General features: G+C 36.4%; 1 protein-coding gene and 1 long non-coding RNA gene across 5 annotated transcripts; one reads left to right on the top strand and one right to left on the bottom strand.

The window, feature by feature from the left end:
* The first annotated feature begins 124 nt into the window (after positions 1–124).
* Positions 125–18,459, top strand: LOC141362497 (CD151 antigen-like). Of its 2 annotated transcripts, XM_073864661.1 has the most exons (9): positions 125–284; positions 1,975–2,059; positions 4,326–4,517; positions 14,140–14,214; positions 15,615–15,635; positions 15,865–15,969; positions 16,171–16,326; positions 17,307–17,393; positions 17,507–18,459. In XM_073864661.1, the coding sequence occupies exons 2-9, from the start codon at positions 1,976–1,978 to the stop codon at positions 17,564–17,566; spliced, it is 780 nt and encodes a 259-aa protein (XP_073720762.1). In that variant the 5' UTR covers positions 125–284; position 1,975; the 3' UTR covers positions 17,567–18,459. The 2 variants fall into 2 exon arrangements, with proteins under 2 accessions (XP_073720762.1, XP_073720763.1); XM_073864662.1 differs by lacking the exon at positions 15,615–15,635.
* On the bottom strand, positions 5,569–14,133 carry LOC129455191 (uncharacterized). 3 transcript variants are annotated; one of them, XR_012368278.1, is made up of 7 exons: positions 12,838–14,133; positions 11,778–11,833; positions 11,492–11,549; positions 10,718–10,873; positions 10,439–10,603; positions 8,576–8,652; positions 5,569–7,548 (listed from the first exon to the last, which is right to left on the bottom strand). It is a non-coding gene; the product is annotated as an uncharacterized lncRNA (long non-coding RNA). The 3 variants fall into 3 exon arrangements; XR_012368279.1 differs by lacking the exon at positions 12,838–14,133 and adding an exon at positions 12,379–12,604; XR_012368277.1 differs by lacking the exon at positions 12,838–14,133 and having other exon boundaries at positions 11,778–12,105.
* Positions 18,460–19,240: the final 781 nt, after the last annotated feature.

Genomic DNA, 19,240 nt, shown 5'->3' with positions numbered 1-19,240 from the left:
TTACAGATAAATGTAACTTTAGATCTCTATTATCAACATCTGTATTATTTTTCTTGTTATGATGTTTTTGGGGTTATTATGAGGCATAACGACAACGCCCTCTCTCGGTCTGCACGTATGCTAATAGTGCCGCGCGCTCCCCGCGCGCCCTCGCAAGACACCAGGCGCGCGCGGGCACAGCCTACAGCGAACACAACTTGCAAAAGGACACGAGAAAAACTTTACTCAAACTTCATTTAACAAATCAGATTATTTTCATCAAACGCTTTTAATTGTTTCATAAGGTGAGTAAAGCGTGATTTACTTTATTACCTTTGTTTTGTTTTTTTTGGTAATGAATACGCAGCATTTGTATAATAATTTGATTTATACGATTTTGCAAAATATTTAATTTTAACAACAAATATTTTATTGTTTTAAATGTATGTTATCCTTTAAAATAACATACTTATAAATGTTTCACATCAAGGCGTCCTAAAGCCATAATGACCTTAATAATTATATCTGAATAAAATATATTTATTTAAAGGTAGTTCACCCAAAAATGAAAGTTCTGTCATCATTTACTTACTCTCATGTTGTAACAAATCTGTATAAATTTCTATGTTTAGTTGAACACAAAGGAACATTTTTTGAGGAATGTTTGTAACCAAACCAGTGAGCCCCATTTACTTCTATAGTATAGGATAAAATAATACTAGATGTAAGTGAATGGGTCTCATGAACGGTTTGGTTGCAAACATTCCTCAAAATCTCTTCCTTTGTGGGCATCATTCAGAAGAAAGAAATGTATACATGTTTGTAACAACAAATAACATAATTTTTGGGTGAACTATCCCTTTAACAAGTAAATATATATGTATTTATAATCTCGTGGCCTGTCTTGTATATTTAGTTGCAGGTAACAGGATCTGTAATAAACTTCACAGATTCCTCAGACAGCGAGATGTGAGAACTTAAAATAAACACAATTCAGCTCATGACAGCATATGACACTCGGATGATGTTTAGAACAACTTGTTTAACTATGAATGATCTGTTTATCTATTTAATAAACAATCTTATGGTGGGCAACCATAGGTCATGCATGCATACAAGATCCAACGCTCTTAAATATAAAGGTGCCTCATGATGTCATACAAGAAGCATTTTTGGCTGAATGAACATCTGAAGAACATTTTATTTTATATATTCACTACCTATATGTTTTTACTACTACTTTACAGCGTTTTATTTACTTTTCACTAAGTTTGTTTTTTTAGATGTTAAGGAAAGCCAGCAGCAGCCTGAGAAACAAGCAGGTGTAAAAACACGAGCCGTAGCGTCGAACTTTACGAGTCTGTTTCTCACACTGACTGAAGAGAAATTAAAGTTAGACAGTCAGAGATACAGTATATCTTCAGCTGAGGTTACAGAGTTACTATAGTAAAAGCTTTTCTTTCTTTTATTAGAGCCGGTCTGTCTCTTTGACTGTCTCACACTTTCTGTGAGTGAGTCACATATCTTGTCATGAATCCAGATTATTCAGACTAAAAACAGCTCCAGTTTTAGCCCAGACTCTCCCAGTCTAATGCAAACTGTATGCATGTGTGTGCATTTACACTGCTTTTAGGGACACCATCGAGTTGATCAATACATTAACATCTTTAAGGTTTATTAAAGGTCACGCTTTACCCCAAAATCAAAATGAAACATAAGAAATGTAATGTTGCATGAAGAAAATTCTTCCTGCAATGCATGCTCTTTAACCAGATCTGTATTTTGGAGTGAAAATGATATGGGAGTATTACACAATAAAGATATTTCAGCAAGCTTTGCCTTACAAAAGTCAGTGTTGTCACATCATTCGGGGTCTTTGCTGAAGCAGATAAAGTTCGGCCGGTCGGTGGTGTCAGGCTGGACTCATGGTTTTACTCACACCTGTCAAACGGATGCTGTTTTTAAAAGCCTGTAAAACTCTCCCATCTGTTTCAGGATGGCAGATGTTGAAGAAAAAACGAATAACTGTGGGACGATATGCCTCAAATACCTCCTGTTCATCTTCAATCTTCTCTTTTGGGTGAGTTGCTCCAGTTAAAGTGCTCCTGATGCTCAGGCGGTAGAGCAAAGGTCAAGGGTTTGAATCACAGGGAACCCACATGCTAATAAAAGTATATACTTGAATATATATATATGGACTTACACTGTAAAACCTGACAGTTAACTTAACTCAAACCATTTAAGTAAACCGGTTGCATTAGACCAGTGGTTCCCAAACTTTTTCAGCGTGCGGCCCCCCTTGTGTATGGCGCATTCCTTCGCAGCCCCCCAAAGAAAATTTGTGACAAAAAACATTTGACTAAAACACATATTAAATTATACAAAAAAAGTAGTGCTTTTGATTAGTAGCCTTATTTTTTTATGTTTAATTACACAGAATTCATGAAAAATTTATGTATTTTATAAAATGTCATAAAACTGGGGCCCCCCTGGCACCATCTCGCGGCCCCCCTGCGGGCCCCGCCCCCCAGTTTGAGAACCCCGGCATTAGACCATTTAAGTTATAAAACACATACATTTAAGTACTGTGAACTTGAGTCATGTGCAATTATGCACTTATATTTAAGTAGTGTGAACTTAAATATAAGTGCATAACTGCATATGACTCGATTTGTTTAAGTTCACAGTACTCAAATGTATGCGTTTTAAAACTAATGCAACCGGTTTACTTAAATGGTTTGAGTTGAGTTAACTTTTAGGTTTTACAGTGTACTTTAAAGAGCACCTATTTCATTGCTAAAAAACATGTTATTAAATGTTATTTTTAAGGCTGTCAAAAGATTAATCGCGATTAATCGCATCCCAAATAAAAGTTTGTGTTTACATAACATATGTGTGTGTAGTGTGTATAATTATTATTTATATATAAAAACACACACAGACATGTATATATTTAAGAAAAATTGGTTATATTTATATATAAAATATTTATGTTTCTATATAACATAAATTATATACATTTATATACAGTATATAAATGCAAATATTTCTTAAATATATACATGAATGTGTGTGTATTTATATATACATAATATTTACACACAGTAAACACACATATGTTATGTAAACACAGACTTTTATTTTGGATGCGATTAATCGCGATTAATCTTTTGACAGCCCTATTTTGTGTATTTGGTATAATACAATGTGTTCGCATGGTTTATGGTTAAAAAACGCATTATTTTCACATACCGTACATTTTTGTAGCTCCAGATTTCACTCACGGCAGCCAGAAATGTGACGCTCTTTACCATGTTTGAAAGACTCGCTCACAATGCAATGCTAACAGGAGTTAATTTACAGGCTGTGAGTCCGAAACGGGATGAATTATGATAATGTCGGTCTTTACTACATCACCAATCCCAGGAAGTAAACTGTTGCCTACAATCCGTGTGTTTTTTGTAGAGATTTATGTTGGAGATGATAACTTGCGTCATCATTTACTTTGGGGTTTGTACCTTTTGCATATCGTTAACATGAACTAATACACACTTACACACCAAAAGAAATGTAAAAACGTGAATCGGACCATAGGTGCTCTTTAAATAAAAGCCAACATGATCTCACAAATTCCTTGAAATAGTTACGCAATATTTTGAAAATTTTTGCATGTCATTGTCACGTATTTTCACCATTTTACGTGCCATGGCTTTCTTTTTCGTGTCAGTTTCATGTATTGGTTACTCAACTGTTTTTCCTATTTTTAAACCATCGTCGCTTCGGTTTGGGGTTAGATTTGCTGTTTGCGTTAGGATGTCACTTTAACTATTGGTTTCTACTATTGTTCGTATGCTTTTTAAATCATTGTAGCCTGACGTTAGGGTTAGAGTTGGGTTTGGGCAAGGATGTCATTTTATGTAACAGAAGGTCGTTCTAACCCCAAACCGAAGCGAAAATGGTAAGAAAATAGGAAAAACAGTTGAGTAATCAATACATGAAACTGACGCGAAAAAGAAAGTCGTGGCACAGGCACATAAAATGGTGAAAATATGTGATAATGACACGCAAAAATGAGCAAAATATTGCATGACTATGTCACGGAATTTGTGAGATCAGGTTGATAAAAGCATCTGCCAAATGCACGAAAATTACAAAGTGTTTACATTGTAAAAATAATCCTTGTTGCACTTTACAATTCATTTAAACTTTCTTGACTAGTAAGGAGTTGCAATAAATTCTAAAATTAAGTTGAATTAGCTTAAGTTATTTCAACTTAATTTTTATAATTTACAGTGTAAATTGTTACATGCAATAAAGGACCAGTTTTATGTTACTGTACCTCTCAGTTGGCAGGGGGCGCTGTGATGGCCGTGGGCGTATGGACTTTGGTGGATAAAAGCGACTATATAAGCCTTCTCTCCTCCAGCATCTATGCTTTTGCAGCGTACATTTTGATTGGTGCAGGAGCCATAGTCGTGATCACTGGGATATTGGGCTGCTGTGCCACCATCAAGGAACAAAGAAGTCTGCTTATAGTGGTAAGAGAGCATTGTGGGTAATGAAGTCAATGTAAATGATACATTTTAAAGTTTGTTGCATTAGTAGCATTCAGAGGTCATAGCTGTGTTTAATGTTGAATAAACCACAGCTATTGACCAATCAGAATCAAAGACTGGAACTTACCATTTTATAATATTAAAAGTACCCATGCAAGAGTAAGGTTTTCATAAAAAAAGTGTCATGGATGGTTGTTGCTATACAGTTGCTAAGGCATTCTACGCAGTTTTTGAAACTTTGCAATATGGTTGCTAGGGTGTTGCTAGGTGCCTAAAGGGACACTCCACTTTTTTTAAATATACTAATTTTCCAGCTCCCCTAGAGATAAACATTTGATTTTTACTGTTTTGGAATCCATTCAGCTGATCTCCGTGTCTGGCGCTAGCACTTTTAGCATAGCTTAGCATAATCCATTGAATCTGATTAGACCATTAGCATCGCGCTAAAAATAACCAAAGAGTTTTGATATTTTTCCTGTTTAAAACATGACTCTTCTGTAGTTACATCTCTTCTGTAGTTACATCTAGTAACTACAGAAGACCGACAGAAAATTAAAAGTTGGGATTTTCAAGGCTGATGTGGTTATTCTGGCATAATAATCAAGGACTTTGCTGCCGTAACATGGCTGCAGCAGGCGTAGTGATATTACACAGTCCCCTTAGTAACTTTCAATAGCAGGGCACAATTTTCAGGCGCTGTGCAATATCATTGCGCCCGCTGCAGCCATGTTACGGCAGCAAAGTCCTTGATTATTACGCCAGAATGAAAGTATAGCTCCTAGCCATACCGGCCTAGAAAATCGCAACTTTTAATTTTCCGTCGGTCTTAGTACACAATGTAACTACAGAAGAGTCAAGTTTTAAATAGAAAAAATATCAAAACTCTTTGATAATTTTTGAGCGCGATGCTAATGGTCTAATCAGATTCAATGGATTATGCTAAGCTATGCTAAAAATGGTACCGCTAGACACAGAGATCATCTGAATGGATTCCAAAACAGTGAAAATGTTTAACTCTAGGGGAGCTGGAAAATTAGCATATTTTCAAAAAAAGTAGAGTGTCCCTTTAAGTCAAAAGAGTTGCCCATATGTCAAGTCTCTGTGATATTCTGGATTGGAGAAGACATTATTTTACAAATGGCATTAAATATTTGTGCAAATACTGAGTCATTTCAGTACAAAATGTGATAAAGTCCGGCACAAAGTAAACTATTTGAAGAATGAAGAAAGTGGAGAGTGTAAACATTGCATTACAGTAGCCAGATTCAGGACGCCTGGAGTCTTGACATTCAGCAGCGTGTCAATGGACGATGTCAGGAATTATTCTGGGTACACGCGGTCACTTCAGTTTAAAATTAGCATATGTGTGTGTGTGTTTGTTTGTGTGTGCTTTCAGTTGTCACAAAGATGTTAATATTCAATGCTATAAATATACAGTATACCTCTGAATTATATAAAGATGGGTGTATCTTTAAGAGACGGACTTAGAAACTGAGTCATAGTTGAGGAATGGTGGGCAGCAGAGAGAATCCAGAGACCAGGAATAAGGAGGTTGGTAGGCTGGGAAATAACAAAACTTGGAATGTTGTAGGAAACAGCAGAGAAATAATACAGGCAGAGAGAGAGAAAGAAAGAAAGAGATTGTTTTTTTCAGCTAAAGATTAACCTTCATAGTTAACTTTTTTCTAATAACACAGGTTAATAAAATAAGGACACATGCCATTGCTCTTGACCAGAATATGAGGGTTGGGCTTACTTGATATACTCATTTTGCAACACCCTTGTAATCACCCAGTTTATATGTACAGTATATAATGAATGCACTGTAAAATGTAATTAGTTGACCTTACTTAAAAAAAGTATGCAAACTCGTTGCCTCAAAAAAAGTAAGCAAAGTTAGCTTAAGATTAGTGATTTAGAAAATCTTGTTTATTTTAAGTGTGCAGTACTAATCTAGTAGTACCACTAACACGCTTTTTTTAAGTTCATGTAACTTTTTTCATTTAAACTCCACTTAGAATTACTGAATACCTACAACTTAATATTTTTAGTTCTGCTTACTCAAAGAAACCAATTTCCTTTAATTCGTCCTTGTTTTGTTGTTACGATCTAATAAACACATCACAAACATGTAATTTAAAAGAACACTCACTTCATTCAGCTACATTACATCATTTATTCAATGCACATTCACGTACATAACAGCAGCTAAACAAAGTTGTGGTTTATTTAAATGCAGACAGTTAAAATTTAACTTTTTTTACATTAAAAAATTGTATTCAGTTAAAAATTGCATTTTAAACTGAAAGTACAACAAATGCTTGTGTGTCCCAAAGTGAGCAGTGAAAGGATTAAAGCAACACAAACAAAAACATCACTCCTTGGGGTTTGTATTTGTACTACATTACAACTATAAAAAGCTTTCCTAAAACACAAATGTTAACAGTACAACCGTGGTAGGTTATTTTCTGACATTATTATCTAATACTAACACTTAATAAACAACTCTTAATAAAACACGGTGGCTCTGTTTCCAACATTAGCATACCTGCATAACATTACAGACTTTAATAGAATTTCTTTTTTTATTAAGATCAGAAGCAAATACAGTTGCATGAAAACATCAAACTGTCTCTAATAACAGGAAAACATTAATAGCTGCAAAGCTTACAAAGTGCTATCTGACAGCTCTTTATTGTTCTAACCCAGAAGACTGTTCTTCAGAGTCAACCGTTTTGGTGGGAGGTTTTTCTTTCCCAGTCCAAGCATCACAGTCTGAATGAAGTTGAGTGTATTTGCCATGCATTTTGGGTAATCCAAATGCAATGCATATGTAAGCCCAAACAAAAGACTTGAGGCAAGTTCTTAACATTATCCATAACAATACCTCCCTCCAGAATGATGGCAGTGGAGATGGGCTGGAGGACCACTAAGCTTCGTGAGGACTATCTTCACTGACAACCGTCAGGACACCAACAGTGATGCATTCTAGAGCCTTGTCTCTCGCTGCATCCTACAAAGACACAAATTCTTTAGCATTGCAATTTATGCTAGTCTAAAACATTCATTTTTATTTTTGTAATGTTATCAGAGAATATGGCTTTAAATACGTTTTCACATTGGATTGTAACAATAAAGCAAACAAAATATATTTGATTTGGTTAAACTACAGCTATGAAGATCCAATAAGGTCTATACATATTTGAACAGTAACACTGACTGTTCAACCTAGACTCCTAATCCTTAAATTTGAAATGAATGAATATGTATAACGTTTATTTGGAACATTTTATTTCTACTTACATCTCTCAAATTAGTTGTGTAGGTATTAGGGGTGTAACAATAAGCGTATTCATATTGAACCGTTCATTGGACCATTTTCCCTGCAACCAATATTTTTTTATTTTAAATATAGGCGCATCGCGAGTAGGGATGGACGATATGGCCAAAAATCCATATGTCGATATGCATTGTGGCCTCTTGCGGTATGTATTGCGATATGTTAATTTTAATAGGCTCGTTTCAGAACCGGTTATATAGACCCTTAGGAAAGCCAAACTGCTAAATGTATTTTTTTATACAAGTAAATCGTTTATTTGGCTCTGGTAATTTCTACCTACCGCGGGCTCTTCTACTAGAAAATGACAACAGCATCAGAAGCATACAAATCAGCACTACGCTGCCCCTCTCTCTCTCGTTTGCTTACGCATGCGCGCACACACATACACACACACCGTGGATCAGCTCCTGCGTGAAGGCAAGAATGCACATCCTGGTGAATTTTGGAAGTTAGACGACTGAGCTGCAGCAGCCTGGCATAAGAAGAAAGGCACAACAACTCAAAAGACTTGCGTGTTTCACAATTAAAGACGATAATGCCAATTTCGCGCGTGGAGCAGCAGTTAACTTATGTGCGATCTACCGCTCTTGCGATCGACTGGTTTCAGCCACGTTTATTCAGAATGACAAATATGATGATGCGTTGCAGGTATAGTTTTATATTCATGCAGACCAAACTTTTTTTATGTGCAAGTACTTACAGAGCAGGTCTTGTAGAATTCACTGGAGTCGTCATGCCTTTGAGGACAAATGAGCGAAGTACTGTCACGTCTGGTGTCTAATGATACACAGAGAGAGAAAAGATAAGTTAAAGGGAAACTTCACCCATTTGCATTAAGCTTTGTACCGTTAGAACCCCAGTCATGTTTTTGAATGGTCGTGCACCATTCCCTCAGTTTCCCCTGAGAGGGGAGAAATACTGATTTCAGTGAGGCACTTCCTTCTTTCAATGATGTAAAAATCGTCATTTTGCGTCATTGAAAGAAGGAAATCCTGTATCTCTATTGAGTGTGAAAGACTACAGACACTCATTCCTCATTTTTCCAAGGTGGGGGCTATGGGTGGGACCCACTCACGCTTCAGACCAATTACAGATAAGTGGGTGGGACTTACGAAACTATACGAACACAGACCGAAAAAAAACGACCAGCCGCCATCTTTATGCTAAGCTAAGCTAAACAGAAGTTGTGGAGCGAGCCAGAATTCATGTTACAATAACAGTGGAAGTTAATCAGTATTACATGGAAGAGGGTGATTTTACAAGCGTGATGCTCTAATCCGCTGTTCATTGCACCTTTATGAGCCACAATACTGCAAAGAGCTGAGGCAGATGTAGGAACAGAAGCCCGAGGAGTAGGCCGGAGCCTGGGCGTCGGCTGGGTAGAGGAGCCCGGTGAAGAAGCAGCAACCATCGGCCTCTGCTGCGTAGAGAAGCTTGCCTGTTCTCTCGCTGTGTGGCTTCTTTATAACATTTCTGCATCAGATACGGATATGGACGTTTGTTTGGTGAAGGTTTCTATGCAAGAGAGGAAGTTTGCGCGCATTTGGAACGTTTATTTCACGGACATGTTTCGGTTTACGAGCAGACGCGCTGCGGAGTATATAAGCTTGGACGGACTCGCGCCGTTTGCTTTCGGTTTAACATTTCTGGATCAGATAAGGATATGGACGTTTGTTTTGTGAATGTTTCTGGTCGCGTGCTTATTTCAAAGACGTGTTTCGGTTTACGAGCACAAGCTCCAAGAGCTGAGGCAGCGCGTCTGTGGAGATATTATGCAGGGGACGCGTTTGTGTGGAGGATGCAGGGACAAACGGACGTCTGACTAAAGTGAGTGTTTATATTTTCGTTGTTATACTAACGTGGCATTTATGTACACAATAGCATATCTGAGCGGTGTTTTATATGTCTATATTGTGAGAGCAGTGAGGCCAATAATAACACAAATGTAATTACAGTAAACGAGAGACAAAAAGAAAATTGGTAAAACTAAATAAACATTTAAATTGCATACACTTTTTTTAAGTACTTGGAAAGACATTTGTACTGCGGATCTGAAACCGCACGTTACTGTTTGAATAAGACTTTGCTACACACCAGGCCAGAGTGTTATTGTGTGTACCACAATGTAACATCACGTTTAAAAGTAAATCATGATTGGTGTCAGTCAGACACAGTGGTGGTGGCTATTTTCTTTGTTTTACTAACGTGGCATTTATGTACATAATAGCATGTCTGAGCCGTGTTCCGAGTAATGGGAGTGGCTTGCAGAGCTGTGCATTGTGGTGCATAGTGGCAGTTGTAGTTTTTCATACAAATGTGCTCTAAAGTCACATTTTGTCTTTTCTCTGTCAAATAGGCACAAAATTCTACATTTATGTTACATTTTGACTACAAATATGACTCACTTTCCATAAAGATTAATGTTCCTATCGGTGAAATGGCCCTTTAACAGAGTAAAGTGCAAGGCACAAGCAGACAGGAAATAAAATAGGTTGGTCTGGATTGTCTCATTTAGAACCTGATGAACTATCATACAGATCAAAAGCAAAATGAACCTACTTACCAGCCAGTTCATGTGCTGCATCAGCTCCTTGAGTTTCTGGCCAACTCAGTCCTTGAGTTTCCCTTTTGGTTTTAAAAAGTTTGATGAAACGTGGGGAATACTGGTCCAAAGCCTCAAGTCTCCCTCAAGATTCTTACTGGCGATTCTATTAAACTCAGCAAACACCTGAAAAAGTAGAGAGGGGTATTAACATTCCAACAAGTGTTTGGATTTCTAGCCACATTTTGAATTTGTTTTTGATTTGCATCATTTTATTGGTTGAAAACAAAAATAGGTTACCTGTCTCTCTGTGAAAAGTGCTGGCCATCGTTTAACCATGTTCTGTACAGCAGGCCCTTGTTTTTTACAATTTCTTGTCTGCATAGTGGGAATGATTGGTCCATCATTTGTGAAATGAGAGTGCCACATTTGGTTGTTTTTTCTTCATTTCTTCCACTAAAACACAAAGAAGTGAGATTATATGGGGATGATGGGAGACACCCACACAAATAAGCTCTGGTTAAAAAAATAATAATAATTTGGGTTAGTGTGTAAGGTAGATTTATAAAAATTCTCTCACATCTTCATGGACACAACAATGAATGTTTTAATATTTTTCCTTGTAATAATGTATGATTAGCAAAAATGAGAATGCATCCGTGTAGATGAGGGAATCAAAGTGTATGCTCGTTGTGCACACTCTACATTATGGCCAAGCATGCTCGCTTAAAATAACATCTGAATACCACAAGCAACGCTTAAAACAATTCCGCCACTGACTTTAGACATTGGGAACTGCAAAATAGCATCAGGGATTGTTTGCGCCAGAACACGCCTTATTTTTTTGCACTGAACAGCCCAGGGAGCAGAAGTTCATTCCTAGTTTACTAACATGCGTCTGTGGAGGGAAAGTCCGCTGTGCATCGGGTGCAAGATAGGGCCGGCTGCATTATCAGACTTTAAATACCAGAGCTATAGGAAAAACTAAATCCTTGCAAAAATCTAATTATCAAGCTTTTCAACATTGAACTTCAAGACAAGTGAACAGAGCAGTACAAAAGGTAAATGACTCACTTATGTGGTTGGCATCTAGGATACTGTAGTCCTGGGTATGATGGACTGTCCACAGTATCTATAAAGACAGTTCAGAAATACCAATTACATCAAATATTTGCAATTCAACATATGCACAAAATATTCTGTATGATGAAATATACTATAATGATAAATTCATTTAGACACACAAGATATTTACTTTGAATTTTTTTAATTGATTCGCTTTTGTTGTAATCCAATTGCTCTGATGAAAGCATAACTTTTACTTTAACATGCAATAATAACAGTTATTAGTTGAAAATACCTTTTATTGCTGGGATTATGGAACGTGAGGAGGATTGATTACCATTCTGCTTGAGCCTGAAAGAGGACAGTTTAAAAAAATACAACAATTTAATACAACCAAAGTTCACCACAACTCACAAACAAGTAACGTTACATGTGAAAACTAACATAGGCATATAACCCACCGACAGTTCCCCTTATTAAAATGTGCACATTATATACAAGATGACCTTGAATAATAATGTTAGCAACGGAGTATGCCAGCAAATACGTTACCTATCATAACAGGCTATGATAAACGGTGTACAAAAATTCAGACAGGGAGACACTATTGTCTGTAACATGTCTGATCTGGGTACTACACGTGGTAACCATGGAAATGGCAAAGCTACGAATATCGACCAGAGTTAAGTGCGAGTGTTGAATAAAATAACATTGTGGGGATATCCCCAATCATGTGTCGACACACGTGGTAATCTTGTCTTAGATAAGCACAGACTGTTTTTATTGGTAGCTAAATTAGCATTAGTGCTAACTTTACAGCCTAGCTTAAAATAAAACGATACATACTTGTTCTGCCTAAACTTATAAAAATCAGTTATAAAGCTCTGGAAACTCACAAACCACCGGGATCAGTCTGTCATCATGCTAATCAGTACGTTACTCGACAAAAGTTACCTTACTAGGCTTCTTCGACTTCATGCGGCGTCGCAAGAACCGACAGCCGGATGACGTCAAAGTACCGCGAGAATGATTCAAGCAAATCTTATTTCGTCTCGTTCTCGCGATACTTTGACGTCATCCCGCTGTCGATTCTTGAGGCAACGCATAACACTGCAGTTATTCCTGAATTTTAAAGTGTCAAAAGTCTTAAGTTACCAATTTTCAACACCGAGGAAGTTGTGGATTGAAAAAATAATAAAGTATTTACCAAGTTTCAGCAAAATATAGCCACGTTATGTCTATAATATATAGTTAGCTACCGTAAGCAGACATTACTACACGCATATCAAGCACAAAACACTGGGGCTGACTTACAGAAACAAAACGGTGTGCACACGGGTAAAATATTTACTCACCAAATGAGTGTGCCAAGCAAAATGATATCGGCTGAAGATAATCACAAGTGCCGTAGAAGCGATGTTTAGGTCCAGCTCCACCTGGTCAGTTGCAGCATGTGGTGAGGTGACATAACGACCGTCTGCAAAATTACGATTCCCGCAAATCCAAGACCCGCCCCACGAAGCACCTTGATTGGTTGGGTTTAGGCATGTCAGAGAGGACTGATCTGCGCATGTCCACATGTCATAAACTTACTTTTTCTATATTAATCCAGCTCACGTAGACTGAGCTGGTAAGATTTTTCAACCTCAAAGTACAAGTAACTCACTAAAAGCAAGTGTTAAAAGCAGGTTGATAAAAACTGATTAAGGTCAATTTACTATTTTTAAGTAAGTACCATGTTTGCATTTACAGTGTGCATTTATTATTTGTGACCCTGAACCACATAACCAGTCATAAGTTGCACGGGTTTATTTGTAGCAATAGCCAACTATACATTGTATGGGTCAAAATTATCAAAAAATTTTATGCCAAAAATCATTAGGATGTTAAGTAAAGATCATGATCCATGAAGATATTTTGTAAATTTCCTACTGTAAATATATTAAAAATGTATTTATCATAAGTAATATGTGTTGTTAAGGACTTCATCTGGACAACTTTAAAGGCAATTTTGCAATATTTCGCAATTTTATTTTCACCCTTAGATTCCAGGTTTTCAAATAGTTGTAGCTCGGCCAAATAATGTCCCATAAATCAATAGAAAGTTTATTTATTCAACTTTCAGATGAAAGAAAATTCACCTTTATGACTGGTTTTGTGGTCCAGGGTCACATATCTGCATATATTTTTCCAGACTGATATCACGGAAAATCGTGTTATATAGTTATAGTTGCAAAATTTGATCAATTTATTTGTGTCAATGGCACGAAATTCAACTTTTTTACATGCCTTGAGAACGAATGTCTTATGTATTGTTTTCTCTTTTTTCCCATTTTCTTACCATTGTCACTTGAAGTTGGATAGAATCACTTTCTGTTACATTTTTAGGCATCCAAACCCCAAATCTAACCCTAACTCCAAGCGACAATGATTAAAAAAAGGGGAAAAAAGAGAAACAATACATAAAATGACACGAAAATGAAAGTCGTGCCATGGACACGAGAAACTATTTATAGAAATTCGTGCGAGTGACATGAAAAAGACATTCGTGCTCAAGGGATGTAAAAAAGCTGAATTTGAACACAAATAAATTGATAAAATTTTGCGTGAATATAACACGACTTCCCGTAAGATAATGTAAATTTTTTACTTTGCAGTACTTTGTTCTGTTGCTGTTTATCTTCTTACTGGAGATCACAGCTGGAATTTTGGCCTACGTTTATTATCAGGAGGTAAACTCGCATTCACCATGGTAAAAATAGTGACCTTACATTCAGGATTCTTCTCCTGATGCACATATCTCTGTATACTTTACCTTTAATTTCAACATCTTCAAACATTTCTGCATGTAAATAACCTGATGTCAGTGGTTACAGTACAGTCGTGAATGTCCTATCAATTGCATTTTGGGAATGCAAATATCTCTTAAAGAAACAGCTCACCCAAACATTCTGCTATTATTTACACACCCACCTTCATGCTGTTGTGACCCATTTGTTTGTTTTTAGTCGGACACGTACAAAAGCCCTGTTTGGACGGTAATTGTTTCTCGTGGGGGCGTAAGGTATTTTCATCATTTACAGAGGGTGGTCAGGATTTAATTGATGTCCAAATCCAGAATGTCTTTGTTTATCTTTGACCACCCCCGTAAAAATTCCCAGCCAAATTACCTACTGTTTTCTGACAAACACTAAGGTCGTGTGATAATTTAATTGCCGTCTGAATTCAGATCTCAAGGGATCAATGTGAAAGTCATTCTGCACATCCTTAGGAAATTTATCTTCATCCGTGTGCATGAGTTTAGGAGCAGGCATGCAAATACATTTTTTAAAGACATCCTCATGAGAAACAATTCATGAATAAGAGCTTTAGACATAAGATAATGGTGATGTGTATTATTGACATACTTTGAAAAACACAAAATAAAGCCCATGTGTTCAAAAGACTTGAAATATAGCACAAAACTGCACTGTAAAAAATACTTTGCTGCCTTAAATTTTTTTGTTGAATCAACTCGGATTTACAAGTCATTTCAACTTACTATTATTTATCTTGACTAGAGATGAGTTGTTATAACTACAGGTGAGTTGTTATAACTTATAAATCTCTGTTGGCATGACTTGTAAATCTGAGTTGATTTAACAATTTTTTTTATATTTATATAAATATAAATAGTTAAAATTATACATGCATGTGTGCATATTTACATATGCATAATTATTATACACAGTTCGCACACATATATGATGTTAACAAAAACTTTTATTCTGCTACAGATTAATCGTGATTAATCGTTATGCATCCCTACTTCCTACCATGGTTTGGCTATAAAAAACATAAATAAACCTACTCGTAAAATCATGCTTTTGCCAATAGAAATCAATACACAAAAAAACATGGTTAATTTTAAGTAAGGGGCTTTATAGGGGCTTGGAGTGAAACTAAAGATATATTTATATATTTGGGTGAACTGTTACTGTATAAAAACCATCTGAATTTTGTTTCACAAAATTAAATTCACATTAAATCCACATAAACATGTTGAATGCTGTATGTTTGCACGCTCATCCACTTTCCTGTTTGTCCACCTGTATAAAACCCTTTATCTTCTTCCTTCCTCCTCTTCCTCCAGTGTTTTCCTCTCTGCTACCAGGTAAACATCTACAAAGACCAATAATAGCACAAGTTATTCTTATGTGGATAACTTTTATACCATATTTTATGGATCTTTGTACCTGTAAATGATAACATCTTCCTCTCGGTTTCAAAATCTTCATCTCAAGTTTCCCAACATTTTCTACTCTTATACACAGTACAATACCCCTGCATAAATATTTACAGTAGTAATGCAACATGTGTAATGGGTTTATCTGTGACCGCAGCTGAATGCTGAACTCAGGGCTGATCTGAAAGAGCGGATGGTGCAAAACTACCAGCAGCCGGGACAAGAAGATATCACCAGAGCTGTGGACAGACTCCAGCAAGACGTAAGTTTTATCATGAGTTTTAAAAGTGTAGTCAGCGTATTGTAGCCATGCTGTGGAAAACAGCAGTATAGTGAGAATTCTTGCATTTTCTAAGAAACTTCCTGGTTCTATACAGAATAATAGATTATATATTTAACTTTCTCCTTATATGAGTTTCTGTTACTGTTTATTCTTTCTCTCTTTATATGTGGTACGGTTCAGTTGAAGTGCTGTGGTAGTAACAGCTCAGCCGATTGGAGGGAGGGCGCATGGATTCAGACGTTTGCTGATGGACGACTGGTGCCAGACAGCTGCTGTAAGACCCCATCAGAACGATGCGGGTTCAGAGACCACCCGTCTAATATCTACAAGGTGGAGGTACACAGCCGGCACAGCATCTTTTATATTTCAGTTTAGAGGAAACAGATTGTGGTGTTATTTCAAGCACAAAAATGAAACCTGAGAAACAAACTTAACCCTTATGTGTTGTTGGGGACGTTTTTATCCAATATGGGTTTTTTTTTGTCTTAATTTGGCCACAACTTTCTCTGTGTTTCAGCAAGTGGAATGATTTTTGGTGACAAATCTTATATTGACACATATTTTGGGAAAATGCTTTGAAATTTTTTAAAAAACTCAGCATTAGACCGTGGGCAAATTTACTACCCTTTCGTTTTGTTCATGGATGAAAACATTCACTAAACTATAACGGCTTTAAAAATGTATCAGATTAATATTTTTTTCAAATTTTTTGCATAAATCTGTTAATCAACCTCAGTCCTGATCAAAACTACCAAATGTTTACAAAAATTCCATAATTTTAACTCTTTAATTAAGATCATAAGTGATTTTACTGATTTGGGGAGGAAACACACAAAATGATCGATTTTCAATATAAAAAGTGATTGTGGACTGGATTTTTTTAACCTTTTTCACAGTCTAGGGCATGTCAAAGATTAGTAAAAACATTGGTTTTGATGCATGTTTAGTTTTTGTGCAGCATCAAAAAAAATTATCCTTTATTTGTTGTTCGTGGTTGTTTTTGGTCCATTGCCCCATTATAATGACATTTTTTGACTGCAAAGCCATGACACCTTATTATCATGCATTTTTGATTGTTGGTGGTTTTTCCTTTTGCAAAGAGGTAACATTTGTCACCATGTGGCACCATTAACCCTTTAGTATGCCGTTGCAAAAACAGAGCTTAATTTCTGGCTTGGCAATTAAAGAGTTAAAATCATGAAATTTTTGTTAGCATTTGGTAGTTTTGATCAGTATTTAGTGCATTTAGTATTTAGTGCATCAATGATATCTTACTGAAGCTATAAAATGTACTTTAAAGTCTCTTTCTCTTTCAGGGTGGCTGTATATCAAAACTAGAAGAGTTTCTACTTCAGCATCTGCTGATCTTGGGCTCGGTGGGTCTTGGGATTGCGTTTTTACAGGTGATAAATTGCGTTTTTATATAAATCCTATAAATGCAAACATGAAGGCTTCTATTTGTGTTGTTGAATGTTGTTTAGTACTGAATATCACCTTTTTACTTCTTTTGTAACAGATTGTGGGGATGATAATCACCTGCTGCCTGTATCGAAGTCTGAAAGAAGATATATACTGAAAGAAAAGTTATATCAGCTCTGTTCCGACAACAACAACAAAAAATGACTGTAACTGTGTATTTTTAAAATACATTATGCATCAAAGATATGCAAAATGACAGTGATGAGTCAATATGTTTCGGCTGCAGGACAGTCACTCTGAAAAGTTGTAATGACTTGTGTGCTGTTGTTTTAAGGAGACCCCCAAATAATTATACAATGATTAATGGAAGCACATGGATGGTCCACACTCCCAATGTTCAACCATCTATAGTTACAAATGATTTATTTTTGAATTGCATTTATTTAAACATCTTTTGTTTTTTGATTGCTGACAGATGTTTTTAACTAGTAATTGTTGCAGTTAGCTTGTACACCATTGATGGTCGTACAACAAACAATAAAACACTTCTGTTATTCTTTATTATTAAACACAGCAGATAATTATTGTCAATATGCCTGAATTAAGTTCAAGTTTGTTATTATTGTGTTTTATTTACGATACTGTTTACAGTCTGCTTTAATATATGTATTGCGTGGTAAATAAGCAATAAGGTACTCGAGGCTAGTCCTTATAAAAACACCCTTAGTACACGCTCCAGCACAGCCTCTCATACCTTATTGTTTACCGATCCCTACTGAAGAATCCAGCTAAGACCAGCATAAGCTCCCAGCTTGGTTTTAGCTGGTCTAGCTGTGTTTTGGTCACTTTTTAAGCTGGTCTAGCTGGACTTAGCTTTGCCAGGCTGGGAGGACCAGCTACTGCCACCTTAACCAGCTAAAACCAGATCAACAGTTATGCTGGTCTTAGCTAGATTTTTCAGTAGGGATTTGGTTTATTATCATTATTTTGAAATAAAGGGACATATGTGTCTTGTGTATAACATGTGGGAAATGATTAAAACATTCACATATTCGTTTACATTCATTCAATATTCTGCATGTACTTTCTGTACCGACTTTCACGATACAATACCAAACTTTTGGTAACAGGGACCCACCCAAGTAAGCAACCCACACTTGCGGTCTTCACACTTTACCACTTGTCTACCACTTAGATGAGTCATGACATATTTTTCCTGTATTTGGATCAAGTAGGCATGGACTCCAAGTGAACGTCATTACCTAATAGGCATGCCCTACAAAAAATACAGCTAAGACCAGCATAAGCTGGTAAGCTGGTTTTTGGTGGTCTCCCAGCTGGGTTTTGCTGGTGTATCAAGCTGGTCTAGCTGTGTCACTTTGGTAACTTGCCAGGCTGGGGCTGTAAGGACCAGCTTAAACCAGCTACATGCTGGTCTTAGCTGGATTTTTCAATAGGAAGTGCAAAATATAAACTAAAAAAAGCAAATTTTTCAAAAAATACATATATTACTGATAAAATGGGCCAAAAAAATACGTTTTGTTACAAAATGATGGGTAATATCTTACATTTTAACATTTAATTTAATTTTCAAAATTTTCACATACACTGAATGGTTTTCTGCGGTATCGTTAACGTTACGTAAGTTCCTGAACATAACTGATATATAACTTACACTTAACAGACAGCCCAGACGCTTTATTAAATATAGAAACAGTGTGTTCGATTTCAAAACCATTAAAAAGTATGACTGAAAGTATGAGTAAAGTCACTTATTTACAACTCCCCCGGGACTTTATTTCAGTAACACGAAATCAAGTCCCATCGACTT

Source organism: Misgurnus anguillicaudatus, unplaced genomic scaffold (assembly GCF_027580225.2).
Source record: "Misgurnus anguillicaudatus unplaced genomic scaffold, ASM2758022v2 HiC_scaffold_27, whole genome shotgun sequence".
Classification (NCBI taxonomy): Eukaryota; Metazoa; Chordata; class Actinopteri; order Cypriniformes; family Cobitidae; genus Misgurnus; species Misgurnus anguillicaudatus.
Note: the sequence above shows the minus strand (reverse complement) of the source record. Positions and strands in the feature narration are given on the sequence as shown.

Excerpts from the sequence above, each read along its gene's own strand:
- LOC141362497 (XM_073864661.1), top strand. The coding sequence starts at position 1,976 with ATGGCAGATGTTGAAGAAAAAACGAATAACTGTGGGACGATATGCCTC. Across the intron at positions 16,327-17,306 it reads CTAATATCTACAAGGTGGAG|GGTGGCTGTATATCAAAACT; the intron begins GTACACAGCCGG and ends TTTCTCTTTCAG. Across the intron at positions 17,394-17,506 it reads TTGGGATTGCGTTTTTACAG|ATTGTGGGGATGATAATCAC; the intron begins GTGATAAATTGC and ends CTTTTGTAACAG.